This window comes from Bos javanicus, chromosome 4, assembly GCF_032452875.1.
Source record: "Bos javanicus breed banteng chromosome 4, ARS-OSU_banteng_1.0, whole genome shotgun sequence".
Taxonomy (NCBI): Eukaryota; Metazoa; Chordata; class Mammalia; order Artiodactyla; family Bovidae; genus Bos; species Bos javanicus.
The window spans coordinates 61098208-61126068 of NC_083871.1; the positions used below are offsets into that span (position 1 = coordinate 61098208).

At 42.0% G+C, this 27861-nt stretch overlaps 1 protein-coding gene and 1 long non-coding RNA gene across 7 annotated transcripts in view; one reads left to right on the forward strand and one right to left on the reverse strand.

Moving 5' to 3' along the window:
- The window catches only part of ELMO1 (engulfment and cell motility 1), a 584006-nt gene that overhangs the window by 550763 nt on the left and 5382 nt on the right, over positions 1–27861 (forward strand). For all 6 annotated transcript variants that reach the window (XM_061414116.1, XM_061414119.1, XM_061414114.1 and 3 more), the window contains 4 exons: positions 360–472; positions 10524–10631; positions 17891–17973; positions 26599–26676. In XM_061414116.1, coding sequence (XP_061270100.1) covers positions 360–472; positions 10524–10631; positions 17891–17973; positions 26599–26676 — 382 coding nt within the window. The remainder of the gene's footprint in view (positions 1–359; positions 473–10523; positions 10632–17890; positions 17974–26598; positions 26677–27861) is intronic.
- Positions 434–8786, reverse strand: LOC133246133 (uncharacterized). Its single transcript, XR_009735927.1, has 3 exons — positions 7436–8786; positions 1828–2066; positions 434–1326 (listed from the first exon to the last, which is right to left on the reverse strand). It is a non-coding gene; the product is annotated as an uncharacterized LOC133246133 (long non-coding RNA).

A 27861-nucleotide genomic window follows, 5' to 3' on the forward strand; every position in this document is an offset into this window, starting at 1 on the left:
TGACCAGTAATTCATTGTCTCAGAAGAACTAAGTGAATTTTTGCATAAATTTGTATCTGTGACTTTATAAAACAAGAGACAAAATGTCTCTGGAGACATCAGTCTAGAAAAACGTCACCAAAGTGATTGGGGCTCTTGTGGGTATTCTGTAAAAGTCAGAGAATCTATACAGTTACTACAGCAGACAACCCTGTTTACTGATGCTTAATAAATGATTCTCTAAAGCACCAACCTAGGAGGTCTGGGGATGTTCAGGAAAAGATGGAGCTTTTACGCACCTGCCCTCTCTGCCATGGTGCCCTTTCAGACAAGTGCTTTTCTCAAGGTGGGTTGTGGAATATGTGTTTATCCTTTCACAGGGAACTAAAGGAGAAGATCCAGCCAGAAATCTTGGAGCTGATCAAACAACAACGCCTGAACCGCCTCGTAGAAGGGACCTGCTTTAGGAAACTCAACTGCCGGCGGAGGCAAGGTATTCTTTCCAGACCTAGCAAGGAAGAACAGTGGCCTGCTCCCTAAGGAATCACATGGGTATGGGTGTTGGTTTAAGGGTCGGCTAAGCAGCATTGTACTCAGAATAAGAATAGCTCTAACTTATTCCAGGTAAGTTTTAATTTCCCATGTAGACCCAGGAAGAATCAAAATCTAAAATCAGCAGAAGACCCGTGGAACTGAAGAGTCACCTGAACCATTTCATGCCTCATGTCTGCCAGAAGTGGTCCCACAACAGCTAACATTACTGAGTGTTTACCATGTGCCAGGCTCTCACTTGACCCATGTTAATGCATGTCATCTTCCCAGTAACCTTAGGAAGTAGCTACTGTGATTACACCCAGTTTACAGATAGATAAACTAAGGCAGTGAGGGAAACTAAAGCAGTGGGGTACAAAGTAACTTGCCCAGTCACAGAGAGTAGGGATTTAAACTCCAGCATCTCTCTGGCCCTAACCTTTAATGATTCACTATGCTGTCAGGAGTGCTAGCATCCACTGTTGGTGATTTGATCTTGGAATTTTCAGCATGGATGGCCCTTGTTTTCAAATCCCCATACTGATTCTCTTCCAGGTCAGAATATTTTATTCATAGTATAAGTAACAGTGAACCACGGTGGGATAGAATCAGTTTTCATAATCTTGCAAGAGAAATTTCTGAATTGTCTTTATAAATTTTAATCCCAAAATATTGAGTCCAAATGGGTTCCATTAAACTAGTTCCAGTAGATGGGAAGCATGTCCAGCTGTTTCTTAGCCAGGAAGGTAAACTCCTTTGATTGCTTTCTTGACATATGGCTAATTGCAAAGTCAAAGTATTCGTATTCATACTGTCCTAGAAACAAATAGAAAATAAAATTGAAATATAAAATTCAGGGAGAGGTGAAGAGATTGGGGAACAGTCAGGAAAAAGAATAAGCATTAGCAACTGTACCAAGAACAAACATCAGTTATGGCCCTGGAGAAACCCTGGCAGATATTTTTGAAATCTGATGGATGCCCTGCTTAGACACAGCGCCCGTCCACTAATGACATACATCACTTCATGTTTATACTGAGCCCATCCTCCCGGCCATTTACTTTTAATGGCTTTGTGCTGAATATTGAGTAAATTCAAAGTATTTCAAATGCAACCATTAAAAATCATATTAAGAAACGTCCAAAGGCAGAACTTCCTTGACAAATGAAAATGCAGGTCATTCCCAGGGGATAAGAAACCCTCACTGATGACAGTGAGCTTCAGGCTGGGCCTCAGGAGAGGACAATGGGCAGAATAAGAAAGAGCTGAGTTACAGCTGGGACTGAGAAAGGCTCACAGTAGGAGGAGGGCACTTACCTCTTCCATTCAGCCATGGAAGGACTGGCTCACTGCTCCTTCTTTGCTGCATCGCCTGCATTTGGGCACCTTCATCAGAGTGGATGGTGCTCCAGGAAAAGAGTGTGGTACAGTGAGGAGAACAGGAGCCCTGGAGCCAGATGAAGTGAGTGCCATCCGGCCTCTTCCTCTGTCCAGCTCCATGACCTTGGGTAGTTCCCCCATGAAATGGGGATAACAATGCCTGTCTCTTGAATTTACTGTGAGGAAGAAAAGTGGTCATGAATGCATCTCTTAGAAAGCAGCTAAAAAAGGGAGGGTGGGGTCGGGGGGAGTAGAAGGTAGTTACTCTTTTATTCTGGAAGACCCTGTAGGAAAGAACAAGGAGCTGGGGGTGAGAAGGCTTGGTTCTAGGCTTCTCAACTCTGTGAGGAACCACTTGAGTGTCTTTTGGCAGGACACATGACCTCTCAGGTCCACAATTTCTCATCCGTTAAGTGGGAGTACAAGATCAGATGATCTGTTATTTCAGTTAGCCGGATTGTCTGTTATATGCCCTGATCACCTCGTTGCCTTTGGCAAAATCAATAGTCAGGGTGTATTGCCCACATTAGGTAATTTATAAAGTTTTTATGTACTTGACACTGGGGAGAGAGCACGAAGTGGGGGAGGGGAAAGGTAGCAAATATATCCATGCCACCAAATGCCCCCATTCATGGCCAGCTATTGATACAATTCTTCTGAATATAATAATAATTCAAAGAAGCTAATTTAACCTTCCAGTCTACTCCACCACAAGACTTCCTTTTCTAGGCTGAAATGAGTAGATTCTATTAGAATAATTCTGTTTCTAGATGTCATAATTACAGTTTTTTTTGGCCAAAAAAGCGTTATTTCCAAATGTTCAACTTTTTCAGTTTTCTAAAAATGAATTACCTAATGAACAAAAAATGATTAGCATCTAGACTATAAATTTATTAGTTAAACTCCCTAGGGAGCATGACCATCTGTGTTTAGTATAAAATCATCCTTCCGAGTGCAGAAAGGAAGGCTTTTTGGGGTTTGGTAAATTGATTTAAAATCTGGTGACTAGCTTTGTGTGCTTAAAAATAGAGATTCAAAGCAGACTGTGCTGAAATTGGCTTCCTATCACCCCATCCAAACATTCCATTCAGATTTACACACATTAATGAGGACATGGAGAAGGCAATGGCAGCCCACTCCAGTACTCTCACCTGGAAAATCCCATGGACGGAGGAGCCTGGTAGGCTGCAGTCCATGGGGTCGCTAAGAGTCAGACACGACTGAGCGGCTTCACTTTCACTTCTCACTTTCATGCATTGGAGAAGGAAATGGCAACCCACTCCAGTATTCTTGCCTGGAGAATCCCAGGGACGGCAGAGCCTGGTGGGCTGCTGTCTATGGGGTCGCACAGAGTCGAATACAGCTGAGGCAACTTAGCAGCAGCAGCAGCAGCAGGTGTAAAATTATTTGAGAAGTAAAATTATTTCTCAAAGTCCTTTTGAGAAAGGTAAGATATGAGACGGGGACACCCATGAAATATATCCCTGGTTAAAGAGCAAGTACAAAGGGCCCATGCATGACCACACTCCCTCTAAACTTGTCCGACAGGGAGTTAGACACAGATGAGTGGATTTACGTATTAACTTTCTAGGGGAAAGTACGAAAGAGGCTCCTGTCCACCCAACTGGAAAGGGGAGGAGCAGATGTAGAGCCCTTTATCATGCCATGTTTGGCCAGAAGGTCCCTGAGTTTCTACTTGCCCATCATTCTGTCTGCCTCATTTGCAACTCTGCTGCTTGGTTAGTCCAATAGAGATATATACAAATGTGGATTTCTGGGAATTGTGACCACAGAAGAACTGAGAAGCAGTAAATCATGGGAGATGCACCATGCTGTGTCCATGTCCTGCCTCCCTGCCTGGTAGCTGGTTAGCCTTGGGCAACCTAATAAATCTCTCTGTGCTTCTCTTTCCTCATCTGTCAAGTGAAGACATCAGTTTCTACATCAAATTGTTTCCAGAGTTAAATAAAATCAGGCATGCATAGCGCTTAGTCTAGTGCTCAGCACATTGTCAAACATTCATTAATGATATTTAGTATTTTAATTTATAGTTACTCAGAATATACATTCTTATTTTTTGATTTTTAAAGATTTTTTTTTTTGGATGTGGACTATTTTTAAAGTCTTTACTGAATTTGTTACAATACTGTTTCTGTTTTACGTTTTGTTTTTTTGGCCACGAGGCATGTGGGATCTTAGCTCCTCAACCAGGGATTGAACGTGCATTGGAAGTCTTAACCACTGGACCACGAGGGAAGTCCCTAGAATATAGGTTTTTAAACATAGGCCATGGACTGGTAGTGACTGTCATATATCTGCTTCACTCTGTCCCGCACTCACTGTGGAGTGTGAAAGGCTTTTGTCCACAGTCCTTTATGATAAATTGGCCTTGTATCTGTGTTCCCTGGGCTTCTCAAGAGAGTTTTAATGAAATCTCAGAAGCTGCCTACATTCAAGCCATTATTTGCTTCGTGAGACTCTATAGGCTCAGAACTGCCTCCTATTTTCCTTCCTTTTCAGAGATTAGGGTCTTTCAGAATCACTTGCATTGAATAGTCTTGATTAGAGCCCAGGGCTACACATTGGAGTGTCATTTTCAAGAAATCATAGCATGAAATTTCTACTTCTCTTTAAAGACAGTGCCCATTTTGTTGACCAGCATCCCTTCTCTAAGCATTAACTTGACAAATATAACTTGAAACCCAGGGATGAACAAAACATGCACCCAGAGGAGTTGGCGTGCTCCTGCACTTCAGCCACAGTTGCTGTACCTGCCTTGCCCTTTCATTTCACTCCAGAGACCTGCAGTCAAGTGGTACATTCAGCCCATTTGGGGGCACCTGTTGTTTCTTCCTCTTGGACTTAAGTGTTCTTTTAATATTCCATTAAACTTTATCATCAATGGCACCCCACTCCAGCACTCTTGTCTGGAAAATCCCGTGGACAGAGGAACCTGGTGGGCTGCAGTCCATGGGGTCGCGAAGAGTCAGACATGACTGAGCCACTTCGCTTTCACTTTCCACTTTCCTGCATTGGAGAAGGAAATGGCAACCCACTCCAGTGTTCTTGCCTGGAGAATCCCAGGGACGGTGGAGTCTATGGGGTCGCACAGAGTCGGACACGACTAAAGCGACTTAGCAGCAGCAGCAGCAAACCTTATCATAACTCATTTTTACAAAAAAAGGCAAATATGTATAAAATGTACATTGTCAAAAGAATAAAAGCCAGATTATTTTCAGGAAAAAAGGCACTTTCCAATAGATCAGAATAACAGATAATCATCCAGTAGTGTGGATGAGAGGGGTTACTGTTAACTGAAAGATACCAAGGTACTGATACTTGAGAGCTGGCTCTGTGAAAGATGAATGACAGGTACTCTATATATGTTTTACTCATATAACTTTTAGTGTTATCTAACAAAGGAACCATAGGAGTCCATAAGGATTTTTATAATTTGGCCAAGACTCCATAGCTGATGTGTCAAGGCCAGGTGTGTAACTAAGGTCTGTGGACTCCAAAGCATCAGTTAAACTAAACCATCTTGAAGATGTCTTCAGGGCTCTGGAGTTATCTTTTGCTGTGAAACAAGAGTCTCCGGGGAGGCAGAATTCTGACTCAAAACAGGAGTCTCTATTCTCAAAAATGTTCAGTGTAGTGAGGAAGATTTGAAAGGCAGAATGACCTTCATTCTGTATCTGTGGTTGTTGTCTTCCTTCACTGAACTCAAGAATATTTCCCTTTAAACACATCCCTAGGATCGCTGATGTTTTTGTAACGTGGGAAGGTTTGAAGCGGACCTTCCCCTGAGCACACCGAAGACATTGCACATTTTAGGTTAACCTAGGAAAGACTCAAAATCTTAGTGGAAATGCCATAAGAATTGGCTTTAGTAAAGGTCACTTGTCTCCCAAACACAGGATTCTTAGGGCCCCCTGGGCCAGCAGCCAGCTGCCAGCTGTAGGCTTTGCACACAATACAAGGATGTCCCTGAGTCCATGATAGAGTCAATCAGGACTCAGTTCTTGCTGTGGCCTGTGCCTCACTTTACAAACCACATTTCCTACTCAACAATGGTAGCTATTATTCAGCTTGCCCATCTGCCCTAAAGACCTGCTGGCCAACTCTACACTCATCTGCACTTTGGATACAAAGACAGGCAGTGAACTGTACTGTTCCGTATGGCTACCTATGGCTATTTGAGTTAATTAAAATTAAATAAAACTCAAAATTTCTTTCCTTACTATTAAATAAAGCAGGTACAGAGTATTTGCAGTGGTGCAAAAACTTATATCAAATATTACTGCAAGAATTACAGTTGTCAGGGGTGATTAGCTCCATAATGATCTATGTGACATTGGGAATAACTTTAATCAGCCCTGGAGACCTTCTTACCAGGCTGTGAGCTTTGAAACCAGCTTTTCTCTCTGATCCTTCAGATACACACACATGCACACACACACACACACACATACATACATACACACAGGGAAAAAAGTGAAGCACAAAATTATCTCCATATTTTCAGTTTTTTAGTTTGGGGAATTAAAAATGGCTATTGATGTAGTAACATTTGTAATTGACTGAAAGACCTCCATATTAACTCATGCTTTCTCTTTAAAGGCTAGTAAACAATCTTTGCTAATGTTCTCACTGCTTCTTGCTAATTGCTTTTAGTGACACAATCCACTCATTCATTGCCCAAAGGGATTGGGGAACTAGTAACATCATGCTGGGTTTTGAAAAGAAAATACATGTTTTGCTTACCATAAAAGAAACTGCAAATCAAGCTGCCACCAGTGGCTAACACTGAAACTGTCTCACCCAACAAGTCAGTGTGCTATGCTGGCTGGAGCCGGCCTCTCTGCTTGCTTTATAGCTGCTCTGCCTTCAAGACAGACACACAAGTTATGATGCCTCTAAACCTTCCCGGAGCTAATGACTCCAGCCTTTATCCCGAGGGAGAGACTGGCTCAGTATCCACCCATTTGTCTATGAATCAAAACAACCTTCCCAAGCCCTTCAGCCCTTTTTCCAATATTCTGTCATCCATCCAAGACTTCTTATTTGATGGGAGGAGCAGAACACATCACTCACATTGATGATGCACAGATCTTTTGCTCTCTGCCATTTTAGTGGTAGACAGAGAAAGAGGAACTTCTGTGGGATAAGAGAAGAGGTAGTCAGAGGTAGAAGGAAAACCAAAAGACAGTGTGTCTTAAAAGTCCAGAGATTCCAGGGCAAAAGAAGGGGTGGGACAAATTGGGAAAATTTTTTGACATATATGCACTACCATGTGGAATATAGATAGCTAAAGGGAACTGCTGTATAACACAGGAAACTCAGCTCAGTGCTCATGATAACCTAGAGGGGCGGGATGGAGCGGGGCGGCAGGGAGGTGTGGGGGTGGGAGGGAGATTCAACATGGAAGGGATATATATATACATATAGTTGATTCACTTGATTGTACAGCAAAGACTAAAGCAACATTGTAAAGAAATTATACTCCAATAATAATAAATAAATACATAAATAAATATATACACACCAGGGATTTCCAGTGCCCATGCATGCTCAGTTAAGTCCAACTTTTTTGCAACCCCATGGACTGTAGCCTGCCAGGATCCTCTGTCCATGTAATTTTTCAGGCAAGAATACTGGAGTGGGTTGCCATTTTCTTCTCCAGGAATCTTCCCAATGCAGGGATCAAACCCACGTCTCCTATGTTGGCAGGCAGATTCTTTACCACTGAGCTACCTGGGAAGCCCAGGGATTTCAGATCTGAAAACAAAGAAAAAAAAGAAGTCAAGAGAATTTAGTCCTCTGGAAGGAGGAAAATCTGTCAGCTCTAGACTGTAGTGTTATGATAGATTTCCAGGTTTCCAGGTAGCCTTTTGTGTTTCTTTAAACAAACAGCGACTACAACACTGCAAAGATGATTGTCTTCAACCCTCATGATAAGTAGCCACTGATTTCAGTAGTCTCTGAATGTTGTTGCACAAGAGATCTCTCCTTTTCCTGTTTTTCCTTGTAGTACAGGCAGAGTTGCTGAGTCACTGTCCATATTTCCCAGACCTGAGACACAAGTGTTTCCACCGTCTTTATTTAAGTTGCCACTAAGAACTGAGGGAGCTCCTTCTCCTTGAGCTTTTCGGCTTTGTCCCTCATGCTTGCCTTTCATCCTGATGACTTTTGCTACATCCAGTAGAGTCCTGTGAGCACTGTAGGCACTCTGCAAATAGTCATTGGAGAAACAGACTCAACCTATTAAATAGACAAGCTATGGAGGTCTATGCAGCAAATTTCTGAAGTGTTGCAAATGAATGTAAATTGTGCATTTAGCTCCACAATGTATGTTTGTACCACTTAAATTTCCGAATGCTCCCCCAAATCTGTTGAGGATGACAGTCTTCTTTGATTATGCCATATTGACTCCTGGGCTTCATGTTAGCACTGCTAGTCTCTTGAGTTTACCTCAGCTTGAGAAGTGAGGGATTTCTAGAAAGAACAGGCTTACTCAAAATAAGACCAGCATGTCCAAGTGCTACTGCTCACCAACTTCCCTCCCAGCTTTCTGTTACCCTATTACAGTTGCTCACTTAGCCAAAGTCCCACCTCAGAGGTAGCAGGGGAAGGAAAGCACTATAGAAAGTTTTTCCAGCTGTGGTCATCACAGTTTACTTAGACAAGATGGAAGGTCCTTTGGGATGAAGAGATCTTTATAGTCCATCATGCCAGGCCCCCGAGAGCACTACTGGTACTCATGGCTGAAGCTTAGCCCACTCCTATCAAATTGCAGTTTTCCTATTGTGAATTACAAGTCAAATTCTCAAATATGTTCTCCTCATGGAAAGCTGCCTAATTGAAGTGGTTATGAATTATTCAGGGAATGATTTTATTTTCTCCCTTTGAAATGCCCTCCCTGTGTTGAGTGTATATATATATAACAGAATTTTGAAAATTTAGCAATTCCAGATGTTTTCCTAGCCTTCAAATAACCTTTTCTTTCCTCTCAAGTTTTTCCACTGGAGTTTAGATTTTTTTTAATCTATGGATTGCTGTATACAGACTACATTCAGGAATTCTCAAACCCTATTTATACTTGAGAAAGGAATCACAGAGGCATTTTGCTTTTGTGGATCAAGTTGGGTGTTTGCTTTGTTCACTGTGTGACTTTTGCCTCCATCTTTAAAACTTGGTTTTCTACTAAAAGAATTGTAGTTAAGACATACTTTTTGGTGAAAGCAATTTTAGATAAAAGAACATTTTTGTTAAATGTTATAGAGAGCTTTCTGGTCAGATTGGCAATTTGTATTGGGAGACAGAGTAATGGGGTGATTTGACCCAGGCCACTATGTTTGCCAACCACGTAATTGCACAAAGGGTGTACAGGTCATGGATGTTTTGTGACTTACACATCTTGACTGAGTCCTTTTGGGTCTTCATTTATCAATTTAGCCAATAGCAACTGTGCAGCTTCTACATGGCAGGCATTGTGCCAAGGGATTGGTGCTGTGCAATCATGAAGGCCATGGCTGTCATCGGAGAGCCTTGGCTTTGTACACTGTCGGGACTGTTAAGTGTCCTGGAGTCTTCTTCTTTTGTTAATAACTGTTCATCATGTCCCCACTGGGCAAGTTGCTTGCCTAAGCTCTATGGCAGATAATGGGAATACTAAGGGATTTAACATGAGGGCACCACCATCAAAGGAGACGCTGGAGCAGCTAAGAGGGTGGGGAGAGTCCCCTTGGCTGCAGTAATCACAGAGGGCTTCCCAGAGAAGGCAGCATCTACCCCAGCCCTGAGAGCTGCACAAAGATCACTCTCACAATTTAAGTTTCTCATCTAGAAAAAGCACTCTTTACCTCCTTCTCACTACCTCACAAGCTCATTCAAAAATTGTTATTACATTTTGAGGGAGCAGATGAAGTTAAGCTGAGGGAGTTATTTATAAGGATGATCCTAAGGTACTGGTCAAGCCTGTTCAAGGGAACTAAACTCTACGAATTAGAGAAGAGATGAATGTGACATCCTCATTCTTGGATACATTTCTGACTTGGGGTGGTTCCTCATGAATCCCACCCCTTGTGTATGGATTACTAGCATCCTAATAATATATTCATGATTAGTTTGTGTGTACAGGCCTCAGGGGTGAAGGCCTTACTATGCCAGCTGAGATATGGCACAAACATCTCAATAGTCTTAGAATCTCACAGAAGGAAGTGGAAGCAGAAAAGTTCTGAGAAAGCTCTTTTTTCTTCATCTCTCTCCCTACTTTGTCAGGCCCAACTGAATAATTAATCATGCCCTCATCATTATAGATATTGATGAATTACTCCTCTGGAAGTCACCACCTCAGACTTGTTGCCATTGTCCTCAAAGGATCTGGTAACTTTCCCAGTGGCACCAAATGTCTACGTGGAAGGCAGGAGCTAACTGCATATGAAAATGGAGAAGGGACTGACCGCCAGGGCTCTTAGAATTCATTCCTTTCTGAGGATTTAAAAATCAAAGAAACTGCCTATTCTCTCAGGAAAGGCTCTGAGGAAATAAGGATGTCAATATTTTTTAAAAATCAGAATCACTTACCTGGTAAATCTGCATTTTCTTTCTTTTTTTTTTTTCCCTTCCCTCAGACAAGTTTTGGTATTGTCGGCTTTCACCAAACCACAAGGTCCTGCACTATGGAGATCTGGAAGAAAGTCCCCAGGGAGAAGTGCCCCATGATTCCTTGCAGGACAAACGTAAGTGTCTCTTCTGTGTAGAAGGCTTGAGTTTTGGTTGGTTGGTTGTTTCCTGGTCACAGAACATCATACAGAAAGACTATTAACCTAAGTAAACCCATTGGACATGGCCCACCTTGCTGAGTCCTGGCCTGAGCCGTCTCATCAAGCACAAGACCTTGGTGGATTTGTGGTTTGGGAAAGGAATACTCACACATCTGTCCTGAAAGATACAACTCTAGAATTCCAACATCTGCTTTTATATTACTTGTCCATGTGCTGTTCTAAGAAACAAAACCAGCATAAACCTGATTGTCAGCTGTCTTTTTCTGATGATCCAAAATAATCTCACCTGAATTGTGTGTTTGATACCCTACCACTTTTATTCATTATAGTTGACTGAATGGTGGCTCAGTGGTAAAGAACTCGCCTGCCAATGCAAGAGACAAGGGTTTGATCCCTTGGTCAGGAAGATCCCCTGGAGAAGGGAATGGCTACCCACTCCAGTATTCTTGCCTGGGAAATGCCATGGACAGAGGAGCCCGGCAGACTACAGTCCATGGGGTCACAAAAGAGTCAGACACGACTTAACAACTAAACAACAACAAGGTATATAAATTAAACACAGTATTATGGAAACATTAAAATACACAAAGGTAGGGACTTCCTGGCAGCCCAGTGGCTAACACTCCATGCTTCCAGTGCAGGGGGTATATATCTGATCCCTGGCTGGGGAACTAAGATCTCATGTACCACATGGCCCCCCAAAAAAATTTTTTTAATACACAAAGGTAATGAATTAATTTGGAATAGAAATGAGATAAAGTTAGACATAGCGTCAGAGGATATCTCAGGTAGAGAAATCAAACCGTGAGGAAAAAGTAAAGACACTTTAAAATAACTTTTTAAAGTCACCTTGACTCTCCATGAATCACATAATTCACAGGTAAAATCCTTACCCCTAGATCCTGGCACCTCCCCAAAATCGCCCCAGGGCCCATGGAAGTCCAATCTGTACTGTCTTCCTTGCAGCTCTTAGCCGTCACAGGGGAAAATTAACCACGAGTGGCAAATTCCTGACACACTCAGACTCTAGGCTGACGTATCAGACAGACAACCTGGCATATTCTGTCTTCCTCCAGCTTAAAAATGGGACAGTCTGGTCCTTGTAGTGTCATTTAGTTCAGAAAGCAATCTTATTTCCTTTCATGGGAGCACTGCCGTCTCAGTCCATGTTATTAGCGCTGTTAACAGGAAAGGAAAGAAATCTGAAACCCAGTACTGCAGAGTCTGGATAGTGTCTATACATACATTCCTGTTGTGGGATCATTCCAGGCCTCTCTTTTTGTGATAAGGACCCTCCCTTTAAGTCTCAGAAAACCTCCATCCCACCACGGACAAGCTAGAACAGTGGTTCTCAGACTGTGGTCCTTGGACCATCCGCAGCAGCAGCATCACCTGGGAACTTACAGAATGCAGATCCCAAGATCCTCCCTCCCAGACTTGATGAATCAGAAATTCTGGGAATGGAGCAGCAGTCTCTGGGTTCATGGGGCCTCCAGGTGATTCTGATGCGCATTTAAAGTGAGAACTACAGGGCTAGATATTATTGGATATGCTTCCCAGTGGGTCCCTAAATTTGGCTTTCACCAATACGTAAACATTTTAAAAGAATAAAAACCTGAGTGGATAGTGGGTTTGCCAACTTCAGGTTTTGGCAGGGAAAAAAAGAAAAGCTATTAAAAAAGAAAATCTAACTAAAATTTAATATCACATTCCTTTCATTGTAAAAAGAACTCGATCCAAAAAAAAGGAAAGACCAGAAAGGCCTAACCTTGGAATAAAGGACAGTCCCTTGCACTAAATAAGCTGTATGAAAATCTCATGGCATCTCTAAAAATGAGTGTCTTCATTTTCCTGTCTTTGCTATTAACTGGTGAAAAATTCACTGAGAATCCTCTCTCATGAGCTCAAAAGAACTGTGCAAAGGCCAGCCACTTGGAATCAGAGCTTTAAGGTGGTAAAATGAAGAGTTTGAGGTTACTGTTGGCCATAGCAATCAGAAGCTCTCTACAAACTCTCCCACTGCCTCTCTCTTAACTTGGCCAGGAAATAGAGAAAGTGGTCTGGGCTGGAAAACATAAAACACATCTGGGTTCATTCTTGACCCACATGGCCCAGTGAGTCGGCTCTCCCACGCACTGAATGTATTCTTTATCCCCATATTTGTAGGGATCTAATCCATTTCTCAACTCATAGATTGTCATGGGTTGTAGTTTAAATGGAGCACTCTCATTCTAGCTGGCCCTGCTGCTTAGGAAGTCAGTAGCTCTCCCCTAGAGAAGGTCAGGGCATGGACAGCACCTAAGCCTTGTGTAGGGGCCATCTCTAGACTTGTCCACAAGCTGATGACCCCAAGCTCTACCAAGGCCTGCATCCCCAAGGACTGGAAACTGGAGTGCCGATGCCAGGGAGAGCCAGCTTGCCAGGGTGGTTGCAGAAGAGCCAGGACAGAGCTGCAAATCTCTGGAGAGCTTTTGGTCATGGTCATGATGCTCGTTCAGAGAAAGCATTGCAACAGTCCCTTCTGATTGTGGCTCTGAAACTCTTGTCCGCCCCTTTCCTCTGTGGCCTTAGAAATCTAGGAATTCAGAGTTCCAGAAGAGGTGCTCTACAAACAGTTTACCCATTGTAAGATAAACCAAGAATGCATACCTGTGCAGGTGTTCGTGTGTAGATGTGTGTGTATTAAAGAGATTATATCTGTGTGCCAGGTGGGCCAGTGAGGAGGAACATTCATGTAATGAAATCAGATGAAGCTGTTCTGTGCAGGAAATGAGAAGGCCTCAGCCCAGGAAACCAAAGTTTGCTGCTTCAGGCCTGCCACCTGGTTTACATTTAATTCCAATTCTGCATTCTGCCTGGAGCAAAATAATCCATCCTCTTGGAGCCCTTCAAAGTCAAAAACCTCATTCCACTAGAAAAATGAGCTGTTCCTTTAATTAATTTCAAGTGCCATTGCTCTTGCCATGTACGATTGCCCTCTGTACGATTGCCCTCTCTTGAGACCAACGGGAAAATTGTCTTCCACCCCTTAAGTTAACCAGCTGAATATTGAGATATTGATGAGTCAAATGGTGTAATTGAACCCTCTTAATCCAGAGAATGCAAGTGGAGATTGAGGGCTACTCAGCTGTCTTCGTGCCTAAAAGTTTAGCAAATCTCTTCTCTCGTATTCCTTTTGTTTGACAGGAAACATGGCCCTTGAAAAGTCCATATCTCCTTACCTCCCTTTGCCCCACATTCCTCCCACCAGGTATGCAGACTCTCATCACCCCACTGAAACCAGACTCCACTGCTTTCCAGCAGTGCCCCCACCTCTCAGAACCGCCCTTTGAGAGAATCTAGGCCAGCGCTCTTCACTCCTGCATCAAAGGGGCCGGGAGGAGAGGGCTCAGTCCCTCACACAGGACCATTAAGCCTCTTACCACAGAAGAGAGGAGTGGCAGCCAGAGCAAAGCAGAGTGGGGCGATTTGGGTCGTTGAAGCATGCTAAGTAATTTAGGTCCTTCAATCTACAAAGAGAATTAACTCTGATTATTGATAATAAGAATAATTGCAAATATATTTGGAGTGCTTACTCTATACCAGGCACTGTGCTAAGAGCTCTGCATATTAACAAATTGTCCTCCCCATGACTTGAAGCAGTACGTACCATTGCCCTTCTTTTACAGATTAGGAAACAGAGGTACACAAAAGTTAAGTAACCTATTGAAGGCCACTTGTCTAGTAAATAACAGAGCAAAGACCTGAATGCAGCTATCCAACCCCTGGTCCAGATTTTTACCCACAAGGAAGCTTATGCTCCAAGAACTTAAGCCCAAAGTGGCATAGCCAGTAGGTGCATCTAGAACTCAAATCCAGGCTCTGTGATTCTTCCAGCCACTCCAGACTGCCCAGTTAGAGGCCAGATCCTCTACTGAACTGTCCTGGGATCAGCTTGCCCCTCCTCTGTATCTCTGCCCAAAGGAGTTTCCACAGCGGAGCTATATATACGGCAAGTGATCATGCTTACTGGCTACTTCCTGGAGTGATTTCTGCCTCAACTTACTGGCTTCCTGGGGTGATTTCTGCCTCAACTTTCTGGTTCCCAAGGGTGAAAGCTAGAACAATTTTTATCATGATGGCCACATTTACTTTTTTAATTAAAAAAACACATTTCTGTTTTAAATCACAATTAAAATTTCTCCCACAGATATTAGCCATTAAAGAGCTTCCTGAACATATCTGAAGTGATAACCACTTCCAGGGCTGTGTCTGACATGTGTTTAGCATGATCTGGGGAGCTGACACCTTCCAAACATAGGAGAAAATCATGGCCTAGCAAGAGACCATGGAATAGAAGAAAAAGCGGCTGTCTCAGCTCTGTCCCTCACTAGCTGTGTGACATATTTCTTCTCTTTAGGCCTCAGTCTTCCCATCTATAAAATGGAAATGTTGGATTAGATTGTCTCAATCCAGCTCAAACTGAAAATAGCATTGAAAGAAATGAGGGCAGGCCCCAAGGAGTTAAGAGTGGGGGCTAGGGAACCAATGGTGACCTTTCTGGTTCTCATATCTCTGAACCCCACTTTGTTATCCTGCTCCCACATGAAAAAAAGACCTGATGGAAACGCTGGCCCTATTTTGAAGTAATCAAGAGCCCTCTGTCACCTCCTACAGTATAGATTCCAAATGTGTGAGTCTAACTCTGATGGTGGGTTTAGAGAAGATGACATTTTGGCCCTTCCAATGCCTAATTTTCCAGTGCATCCAACAACAAACTATGCAAAGAACAATCTTTAAAAGCCACGCTGTATTTTTAGAACTTTGTGTTTTCCTTTTAGCCACAATCCTGTGAGAAATACAGCAGCTTTTCTCCTTGACAGGGGGCGATGCCTATGAAACACATAAAATACGTACTGCCACCAGCATGGTGGAAGCATGCCTTCTCTCCCCCGCTGCCCGCTTATTAGAGATTCTGAAGACTGCTCCCACAGCAGACCTTAGTGTGACCCTTGTCCTGCTCCACATGATGGGTTTTCAGAGCCAAGGGGTAACTTACTATTTACCAGTCATAGACACGCTCTCTCATTCACTGAGCACGTTACATATTTGAACAGCAGAAGACTTTCCAGGAGGTGCTTGCTACTCAAACTCCATCTGAGGCTTGAGAAGGGTTTTGGAGTTTGTACATTAATTATATCACAAATTCACTTCAGTGGTACGTTTTCCACTGAAAAGTAAACACTAAGTAAACCCAACTTCCCAAAGTGCCCAAGTATCTCCTCCCAGAGAAGCAAGTAGGTAGCCAGGTTGGCCACTGAGAACAGGGTTGATTGTTGGTTATGAAAATGGATTTGAGAAAAGCTGAAAGTCAATGGCTGTGATCAAAGGAAAGTTCAGAAATCACAAGGACTGTCTACAAGAAGATGCCGATCCCAAGAAGCCAGGTAGGGGAGGAAGGGGGTCCAAGGTCAAGGGTCAGGCCACTCAAAAGAGGCTGCATTGCTACATTAAGCTTCAGGAATAAATAACCCCTGAAACCTCACTGACTCACAACAGTTTATTTCTCGCTCCTCAATTATATAACTGACATGTGCTTTCAAAGGACTGCTCTGCATGATCACAGGGACACAGGCTGATGGCTGCTCTGACATCCCAGAGCCGTACCATCTGGAGGGACCACGTGGCCTAATCAGTCCCTGCGGCTGGGGAAGAGAGGCTGATGGAAGTGGGCTTCTCACTGCCTCAGCCAGGAAAAGAGCCAGGCCATCTCCTCTCATGTTTCATTACCAGAGCTAATCATTATTCGGGCCCACCTAAATGCAAAAGTTGCTGAGAAGCATGGTCTTCCATGTGCCCAGAACGTTATTAATGAGAACAAGTCCTATCTACCAAGGAATCTAGAACCAGGAGTCCAAGCTAGAGGAGCAGATGTGGTGGGACAGAGAGCAGGGGGTGCCGTCAGAGAATCCTAGAAGATTTCATCACAGCACCACTCTTCGCTAGGATTCGAGAGAGCTCTGGAGGTATCACGGATTTGGACAGAGTTCTTAGCAACTTTAGGGTACCCGGAAAATGTTAGCTTTTAAAGAGCCTTCCTGTTATATCATGTTGATATTCTACATATTTTATAATTTTATCTTCATCTAAGTGTCACCCCCAGGACCCAATGCCCCAATAAAAGTAGGTGAACTTTAATGGTCAAATCTCTCATTATCTTTGTCATTGGAGGAGTCCAAGGAATTGATGAATCAAAGCTTCTGCACATCCTAACTGAGCCCCTAGAGTCCCTTGAGGGACTGAAAGATTAGGAGTTGGAAAGGGACAGATAACTCTGCAGTTTTTAAAATTAAGTTTCCAAACCAAAAAAAAAAAAAAACCAAAGTTTCCAAACCATCCTGCAGCCTTCTATCCATCAGATGATCTTAACAAAAGCATTAAGGGCAAAAGCCTTTCCATATCTTTTATCTTCCCGCAAGTCCTGAATAAGACGATAGATAACATCATTTTATCTAACTGCATTATTCTCAGGATTTCCAAGATAAGTGCCAGCTACCATTTCCCTAACAGAAAGGAATGTTCCCTTTATTTAATAGAGTTTAGTTTTGTTGTCCATAAACTAGGAATAACAAAACCTGCCTCACAGAATGGTTGTGAGAATTAATGAGATGGCAAGAGGGAGAATTTGGAGAGTGAGAGTTCAGAATGGTTTATGTTCAGATAGATTTTTTTGTAATAGGGTTACTTCCCCTTATTATCCAAAACTCAGAAACTAAAGTGATGTCACTACTATAGTAAGAGATATCAGTCTATAGGAAGCACTTGGCATTTGCTCCTGGCACATAGATGTCTTCCATAAAATCAGTATCAGTACCACTATTACTTATATCATTATTGGTTCTTCTAATGCCATCACTTTTAACACAACTATGGTGGGTTTTTTATTGTGTGCAATCTTTTTTTTTAGGTATTTCTTGTCTTGAAACAAATTCTACGTATGAACATAGATTTTTCTCCCCAGGAATGCTTTCTACCAGAATATTAAGAGTATATTTTAGTTCCTTGTCCTGGAGCCTGCCTGACTTCTCCCTCTCTTCATCTCTTGTCTCTTCCTGCTATAGTGTCTGGGAACGGCAGCTGTCCCAACAGACTCGATGATGCTTAGTCTTGCTATTTTATGGACACTTACACGGTCACATGATGTAGTTACTTTCATTTTCTCTTATGAATTTCAGTGCCGGTGGCAGATATCAAAGCTGTGGTGACGGGAAAGGACTGCCCTCATATGAAAGAGAAAGGTGCCCTTAAACAAAATAAGGTATGATTTCCAGATTATTCTAAGTAGTTCTGTCTGCACAACGCAGTTAGTGACTACAATGGGCCCTTCTTTGGTAGCTATGCCTGTGTGGTTGGGGAGTGTGTGTGTGTGTGTGTGTGTGTGTGCAGATGTGTCACGCAGTTACACATCTCTTAAACTCAGTTCCTTTTCCTTCCCTGATTCCTTTTACATTTCTCAGTCTTACTCTTTCTCTCACTGATCACTTGCTGAATCCCTACCATGTCTTGTATTCTCCCACTTCCTGTCCATATACAGCCCTAGGAATTGCCCTCACTGATGTTACCAGTCTTCTCTCAAGTCTTTCCACTCATCTCCGTCCTCTGGGCCCCTCCTACCCTCCTATTTATGTTCATAGTCTCCCTTCTGCATTTTCTCCCCAATCTCTTCCATTTTCTTCTTCTTAGTTACCCCTATGGGGTCTCAGAGAAGTCTGGGAAATGGAAGAGAGACCAGATGACTCCCAAAAATCTGAGAAAATTTTTCAAGGCCTAATATTCTTCAGCATCATGGGAAATATTGTTTCCCATATTTGAAACAGTTCAAATTCAGCTTAAGGGAGAAAATGTTCCCAAAGGTGTATATTGCTTGAATACTCTTCACATTGCAGTATTTTTCACCCTTCCCACCATGTTGTTCACCATGACAGCCTAGATTCCATAACAGAAGGTGTGGGGGGCAGCATTGTCTGAAAAGGTAGAGGAATTTCCTTTGTCCCCAGTTTGGAGGCATTTGCCCTTGGAGGCAAAGAGTATTAGGGAAGGAATATATGAAGGTAAAAGAAAAGTATATTTTTTTCTTATTAATTAATCTAAAAGGTAACTCTTTGCTTAAAATAATAATTTTAAAATGTGTTATATCTATAGCATATGGATAAGTAAAATGAATGACAGAAAAGTCAAAATGTACAGGAGGAAGAAGTAAGGATACTCAAAACAGGATAAAGTTTTAAAAAAAAAGAGAGAGAAAATAAAAAACAAATGCAACAAATGAAAAAAGTTGCAAACTTGGCAGACATAATATAACTATGTCAATAGTCATTTTAAATGTCGATGGTCTAAATACGCCAATTAAAAGGGATTATTTGAGTAGATAAGAAGCAAGACTAAATATGTGTTTTCCTCCAAGAAACCCACTTAAATATAGAAACTAAGAGAGGTGAAAGTAATGGGATGAACAAAGATCAAAATGCACGAGGCAAACTGAGAGAACTGAAAGAAGAAATTCACAAATCCATTATTGTCCTGGAGACTTCAGTAACCCTCTGTCAGTAATTGATAGATCAAGTGAGCAGAAGATCAATAAGGATATTGATGACCTGAACAGCACCATCAATTAACTTGATCCAATTAACATTAATAGAAAATCTACTCAACAGCAGAATATACATTTTTCTCAAGCTCACAAGAAACATTCACCAAGACTGACCACATTCTGGGTCATAAAATAGATCTTAACAAATGTAGAAGTAACAGTCATACAAACTGTATTCTAATTCACGATGGAATTAGACTAGAAATCAATAACAGAAAGATAGATGGAAAATCCCCAAAATGTTTGGAAATTTCAGAACACACTTCCAAATAACCCATAATCCAAAGAGGTAGTCTAAACAGAAATAACAAAATGTTTTACACTAAGTAAAATGAAAATATAACTTACTAAAATGGGTGGATTGTGATGAAAGGGAAATGTATAGCATTAAATGCATATATTAGGAAAGAGGAAAAGTCTAAAATCAGTAAAGTTTCCACCTTAGGGAACTAGAGAAAGAAGAGCAATTTAAGCCTAAAGAAAACAGAAGAAAAGAAATAATAAATATTAGAGATCAATGAAATTGAAAACAGGAAAATAGTAGAGAAAATCAACAAATGCAAAACTTGGTCCTTGGAAAATATAAATGAAATTGAAATTTCTAGCTTGACTAACCAAAAGAAAATGAAAGAAGATACAAGCCATCAATGTCAAAACAGGTATGGAGATGAGCTCATTTGAGCCTAGGATGTATGTGGCTGATTTTGGCCTTCTTGTTTCAGATTCCTCTCCCTTTAGAGGAGACCAACAAAACAAACTGAGTGAATGACTTTTCCAACCTTATTTTTAAAAATTGTGGTGACACTTATAGAAAACTGGGCAAGTGGGCAGATGAATGAGTGATAGATGAATGGATGGAGAGAGAGGTGGTTTGATGATGGAAGAATGGATTGATAAATGGGACACATTGCTGTAAACACATGATAAGACTTCAAATGAAGGCTACTTTCTGGGATTTGCTAGCCTAGAAGGCTAAGAGAGGTAGTAGTAGCTCTGCTAGCCTGGCTCTTTCATTTGTATACATATGAAAATAATTTGTCTTATAATATTAATAGTGTTCATATATTTGATGCATCAGGAAAAATGTCAGAAAGTAGAAAGGAAACCTGAAATTCTAATAATTTATTTCCTAACCCACTCACACCCCTTCCCCAATGATCCAGAGGCCTGCTCCTCCCTACCTCTGGGACTTCTGGATAGGAAAGGGGAGTTGTTGTCATTTGGTCACTAAGTCCTGTACTCCAATATCTCTCAGAGTTTGCTCAGATTCCTGTCCATTGAGTCAGTGATGCTATCCAACCATATCTTCTGATGCTGGGAAAGACTGAAGGCAAAAGGAGAAGGGGGCAGTGGAGGATGAGATGGGATGAGATGGAAAGAAGAGGCCTGCAACTTAAAAGGAGGGCTGGCCAAAGTGTGTCCACAGGAGGCCTGTCAGGGCATGGCAGTGGGCAGCAACCAAGGCCTGCTGCTGGCTCTTCAGCTTTTCCAGCTAGACAGTAGATTCTGACATTTTATGCCCCAGGACTCTTGGTTAGCTTAATTATGAGCAGGGCAAACTGGACATTCAGATCTGTTGGTAACTGGTAGTACTTCTTGCTCATTCAACAGCTGACATGCCAGGCACAGTCTAAGGTCCTAGAAATAGATAAAGGAAAGGGACTGATCCTTTCCCTTGAGGCAGAGGTCTTTTTTCATAGAGTCCTTCACTCAGTCAGCATTAGAGCACTTGAGATAGGATGGGCTATAGGCACAGAGTGATGCACAGGCAGACACAGCCCTGTCCTCCTGGAGCTGAGTCTAACTTGTTTAAAAGAAGTTGGTGCAACAAATTTCTGTGGACACAAAAAGTATTGGCTTCTTCACAGAGAGAGTAGGAAATTCCTGATACTTGAAAAGAATTTTCATGGGTGAATGGAAATTGAATTGGAAGAATTTGACTTTTAAGGATTAAGGATTCTAAATTCAAACTCTGTGGTTCATGAAATAAAGTTGATTTGTTACTGTATTTTTGAAAGTAGGCAGTCCTGGTACTTATCCTACTGCCTTGGGCTTTAGAAGTTAAATAGCATGCAATCACCAGAGGAAAACTCTAACCAGATATCAGTGAAAGGGATAGGAATATGTTTGACCTGAGACATGCTTCCATTTCACCATGCCCAGAGCCCAGATTTATTTTTCCAGTATGATTAACGTACCTGAAATTAGAAGCAGATTATATTAGAAGATGATGTTCTAGTATTGACTTGAAAATCCTGATCTTAAGCAAAAAGCCTTTTATTCAGAGTTACTTCATTCATCATTCATAGTCACACTATATTGAGTATTTTCTTTATACCAGACCTGTGCCGGGTGCTGGGAATCCAAAGATAAATATGACCTGGCCCCTGATATTTTGTGTCTAGAGCAGATACAAGATTTAATGATCCACATGCTATTATAATCCAATGGTGCCTATGCCCCAGTAAATTTAAAAACAAGGGGAGCCTGGGATTTTGAGAAGGTTCATGGAGGAAGTGATGTATGAGCTGGGTTTTGAAAAGAAGAGAGGGAAAGACCTTCTAGGAGAAGGAAACAATATATGAAAGGCGCATGGGGTCTTTTGACATCTGATGAATATCCTCTGACTGAGAAACATTGAATTCACAGTAGGATTGGTGGGGACAGAGATGAAAATGGGTTGGAGAACTATTGGCTCAGATAGATGGGGCCCAAACATAAAGCTACTTCACAGAAGGCAAGACCCTCTCACTATATAATATATGAATGACTGATTTTACCTTCTAAAATAGAAAGTCAAACTCATAGATATACAGATGAGCCGCAGTGTTAATAGCTATGAAATCTACTATTTCTCTGGCCACGTTTAGCACACACACATGCCAAGTTATGTACACATCCGTAATCAAAATGCTTTGCCCTCAAGATAACATGGATAGATGCTGGAGAACCAATGTGATTAAAGTGAATGCCAGGTGAGATGGCCAAATTAGACAAGTCACCCCAAAACAATGTAAGGAATGGCAGCCAACACTTTACAGTGAAATTATGTTGTATAAAACTCTACTCTCATATTCCATCAGCCCATCACGTGGCCCTGGAAGGTGGAAATCCCCAAACCAAGACACCATCATGCCCAGAATTTCTCTGAGCATCCCCTGACCCTGTATGCCTTGTCATTAGACCCAGGGCCAGAAGGTTGAGTGGGGTCAGAGGTCATAGGGTGAGTTCCTCCTGTATCCTCCAACCACAGAACTCACTTATCCCAGGCCTTCCTCCACATGTGAGGGGAGGACATATGAATTAGTGAGATGGAGGATGGAAATAAGCTACTCCTGGACATGATTTTTCACTGACTTAGATCCAGAGTGAATAAAAGACCTTAGGTAGTGAGTAGCAAAACCGCAGAGCATCAAATATCTAAGAGAGTGTTGTGGTGTGTGACAAGAGGCCCCTGAGGGGGATGCTGCCCCAGATCCACAACCACTTACTCCACCGCCTCCTGGCACCTCTCTCCCTCACAGACAGTTTGGACAGGTGGCCGCTTCTAGAGTGTTAGCCCGAGAGGCCGTCGCTGCCAGCTCTGCAGCCTGCCTGCTCAAAGTGCTAGAGAGCTGACCTCCACCAAAGCCTCAATGACAGCCAACTGGAGACGTCAATAAAACTCATTATAAGTGATAGCAGCCTTTAACGCAGGCGTGCGACTCAGAGAAGTAATTCCTCCAACCCCTCCCAGGCAGCTTTGGTGAAATTAAAGTGGGGATTGACATTCTCACGAATTTCCTATTCCCTGCCTGTGTTTATCAGAAATCTAGGTCATGACAGTTCCTCTCTTTCACGTCCTCGCTGGTAAATGCCTTAGAAGGGCAAAACCTAAAGTTGGCAGCCCCCGCTCCTTTTTCTTCCTACTCCATGCCCTGTGGAAGAGAAAGTGTCACAAGGACAGCCACACTGACACTCTGGTCTCAAGAGACTTCAGCACCTAGTCAAGAGGCCATGTCTGGGCTCTGATGATGCTCACACCTGCTGTCGTAAGCAAGGCGATGATTAGCTATGTGCCTGCCCTAAGCAGAGCAGCAGGCATGGTCTAGCATCAGTCAGAAATCCGTTGTCAGTCTCACCTTTTCCTGTTGACTTCTGAAGGTCACCTGGTGCTGCTGTGATGTACTGACTGGGTGTCCAGAAGCAAAGCCCCTCCTCTCCTTTCTCTCCAGTCTCCTAAGTACGAGTCAGAATTTTTCCAGGGGATGACACTAAGATTAGTAAAGAAATCATCATCTATATCAATGTTTCTCATCTAAGAACAGTTTTTATGAATTTAGGAGATTAGAGCTTAACATTTTGTTGAAAAATGTTTTCAGTTTTTTAAAAGAAAATAATCACCTATGATCCCAGCACCTTAACATAATTATTTTCATTTCACATATTCGGTTCAGTCTCCAACCACAGCTAGACATTGTTCCTAGTTGTGATCAGTATGTAAATAATGTTCATTTCTCTTGTTTGTTTTTCCACTTAAAATCAAATGTTTGTAATTATACTTAATGCCTGCTGCTGCTGCTAAGTCGCTTCAGTCATGCCCGACTCTGTGCGACCCCGTAGACAGCAGCCCACCAGGTTCCCCCATCCTTGGGATTCTCCAGGCAAGAACACTGGAGTGGGTTGCCATTTCCCATTAGCAACCCTGCGAAATATATGCTGCTGCTGCTACTTAATGCCTAGCAGCATTTATTTTGCAGGGTTGCTAATTTGTGATTTCTTTATTTAATGTTTTACCCAAAGAAGGGAGGACATTTATTTAGTTCCTTGTATTACATTCTTATGGCTTCCTTGGTGGCTCAGTTGGTAAAGAATACACCTGCAATGCGGGAGACCACCTGCAACCCAGGAGACCCAGGTTCAATTCCCGGGATGGAGCAATCCTCTGGAGAAGGAAGTGGCAACCCACTCCAGTATTCTTGCCTGAAAAATCCCACGGAGTGAGGAGCTTAGCAGGCTACAGTGCATGGGGTCGCAGAGTCAGTCACAACTGAGTGCAGTGCTGTGTTTTTCTGTTCTGTTACATTCTTACAGATAATAGTATATACAGTTTTGCTTCCTTTTGAATTTTTTTAGGAGTAACTCCAAAAGTGGGACGGCTTGTTCTTGATATGGACTGCCTTACAGGCTTTTTTAAAAGGATGACACCAATTATGGTACCACTGTTAGGACCCATGACCATTTTCATTATGCACTAAAAGACCTGAAAGAGATGCTAAACTTATGGGGAAATTGTTTTTGTTTGTTGGTGAACTCTTTTCCAATTTTATTGATCTTTCCTGGGCAGGCTTGAATAGAATCCTAAGGAAAAAAAGAATGAAAAATTCAGAGTGGGTAGTCTTGCAGAATAGATCCTGATCTGTGATTCAGCAGTTTTTCCTTCACCTGTTTCTATTTCTGGTAGGGTGAGGATACCCTAAGAGGATGAGATACTGTTAGGTCTGGGTTCAGAACAAGAGCTGCTTTCCCTTAATGAGGGGACAGCTAGAGTCGAGCCAAACACAGAATTCATGAGAGCCACAAATAGCCTGATGGCTGACCGTGTCAGGAGAGGCATCCGCCTAATGCTGAGCCTTTGGAGTCCGCTTGGGAGAATTCTTTCTCATCTGAAATTCTTAAATCTAGAGACAGTGACCTCATCTTTCTCCCTTCTGTCTTCTTTCTGGAGCATTCTTGCTGTGAGTTACTGGCCAAAGACAAATCCTCTGACAGATGTTGAGGTAGAGAATGATGTGGAGAGGTCTACTTCCCTAAGAAAGAACGCCTGCGGGTGGTTACTGAGAATGCAGCTCCTAGATCATACCGTGAGGGAAAGGGGCAGTCCTCAGTGGTGCCTAATAGACACAGAGACAGAAGGTAGGCTAGCACATGAGTTTTGTAGTGATGCAGAGCATCGATGTGGACTCACTTGGCTCTTTCCTCCAAATTAGGAGTTGTTAGGGTGTTGAGAGGGGCTGCCTTGGTGGCTCAGATGGTAAAGAATCTGCCTATAATGGAGAAGACACAGGAGATGCAAGTTCGATCCGTGGGTCAGGATGATCCCCTGGAGAAGGAAATGGCTACCCACTCCAGTATTCTTGCCAGGAGAATTCCATGGATAGAACCCGGCGGGCTACAGTCCATGGGGTCACAAAGAGTTGGATGTGACTGAGCAACTAATTGGAGAAGGCGATGGCACCCCACTCCAGTACTCTTGCCTGGAAAATCCCATGGACAGAGGAGCCTGGTGGGCTGCCGTCTATGGAGTCGCATAGAGTCAGACACGACTGAAGCGACTTAGCAGCAGCAGCAGCAGAGCAACTAATACACGCACACAAACACGATACAGGGTGCTAAGATGTTCAGTGACTCTCATCTTCCAGAGACTGTACCTGCTGACTGCTCAATCCAGTAGAATAATCATTATATCTATTAGTGCATAGTGTGTACAATTTGAGAAGCATATTTTAACGCACATATTAGGAACAACACTAAGTGTCTCAGCCAAGGTCATTCAGCTACAATGCAATGACTGCAACACTTAGTCCTTGGCCCTTTGGGTCTGTCTCATAGTCTGTACTATGAATGAACCCAGGCACTCGAACGAAGAGACATTCACCAATGAATGAATCCAGCTATTCTGCCACTTGGGCCCATACTGTCCTTTATACCCTGCAGCCACTATAGGATAAAACTAGGTTTCATATAAACTTTGCTCTACAGTAGTTCAGAGATCAAAGGGCAGACATGCTACCTAAAGATAGTGGATTCATCCCGAAGCCTCATTACCTCCTATGTAGCTTCCATGTTTTAGGAAGTTTATACCCACTATGAACACCTGTCTTTTTGGAAATGATAGAAGATAGAGCAGCCCATAATGTTGCTGATTGCGAAAGAGTTTACTACTTTCCATGGTCTCCCTGGGAGGGAGATGTTGAAGATAGGAAAGTAGCATAGCTTTGGGGCTGTGTGGCCTTGGACAACTCACTTAACCTCTCTGAGCTCCTTCCCATAAAAAGGGAATGATAACACTTGCTCCATGCACTGTCTTGAGAATTAAACGAATTGGTTCATGCAGACCTCCCATGAACAGAGAGAAGGAAACGTGTTGTGAATCTTGAAAAATATCGTCCTTCTTCCCATCAGCCTCACTACCGCTCCTCTTGCCTGGACCCACTACAGGCACTATTCCACGTGCAATCTGCAGCCATTTGTAACTGAAAAGCAAAACGTGCAAATTGTCTTCAGTGTGGTGTTTTCTCTAATCTCTTGCAGGAGGTGCTTGAACTTGCTTTCTCCATCTTGTATGACTCAAACTGCCAACTGAACTTCATAGCTCCTGACAAGCATGAGGTAAAGATCTCCAGGGGTTAATTTATGAGAGAATGTCATATTTTCTTGAGAAAAACAGTAGATAAAAAAATACTGGAAAGAATTTTTTTTAAGTCTACCTAAGAAAAATTATGAGCAAATGCACATTTTGTTGACTTAGAATAGAATGAAAACCTCTCAAAAAACTGCAAAGTAAACAGATTCAGCTTCTTCTTAGCTTAATCAAGAGTTTATGGTAAAGAAGAAGGTACAAGTGCTTCATAGTAAGGACATATTGTTACAGAAAAAATATCATCCTTAGCTATGGCTTGGTTTTTATTGAATATTTAGGTTTTGGTCAAAATTTTCCCATAATAAATTTGTCTCAATTCTTTAAAACATTTGAGAACTAGATTTTTTATCATGTTTAAGTTATTTTAAGAGGTTTAGGACTGTCTCTGCTGTTGGAATTTTATTTTTGAGATGCTTTTATTCCTTTTTGACATCTTGTTATATGTATAATTTGTTTCTCTTCTCGAAGCACACTGTCAGCTATATTTAAAATATTTAGCATAAATCTAGGAAAATGCATTTGTAAGATGAAGTAGCAGCTATGGCTGATTTAACTTTTTTTCTTGTAAGCTAGAACACAACATCATGCTTGAAACTCTTATTTTTAGATGATACCATTCAAATTTTTGTTGTGCATGTGGTAACATAAAAAGCTTTTAGAAAGGAAGGAACATTTTAATAGAACTTGAATTTTGTTCCCCATTTCCCCAGGGAGATTTAACTCATTTAGAAGTTATTCTGTATTTGTTTTGTTTTTTACTGCTTTGAAGCTTTTGGATAAAATTGTACATCCCCCAAAGAGAAGAAAGATTAGATGCAAATCCTGCATTTAAAGTGGTGCTTAAATATAATTCTGTGTTACTTGACATTTAGTTCATGGAAGGGAATGACTTTGTCTTCATCTTCTTGAAAATAGATACCGTGTCCTACCATTTCTCTTTTTAAATAAAACTGTGGTTGTACGCAGGCCACCATATTCAAGATATATACAGATATATAGGAAACCACTTAAAATAGTAGAACTGAGGATGCTATTTAAATCTATACAAGGCTGTTTTGCCCAGTGTACATTAATTCCAGATAAGGATAAATGCTCTGAGACTGCCAAATTTTTATTCATATCTGCCACTTTTTATTGATGCAGTGAGGAGAAAA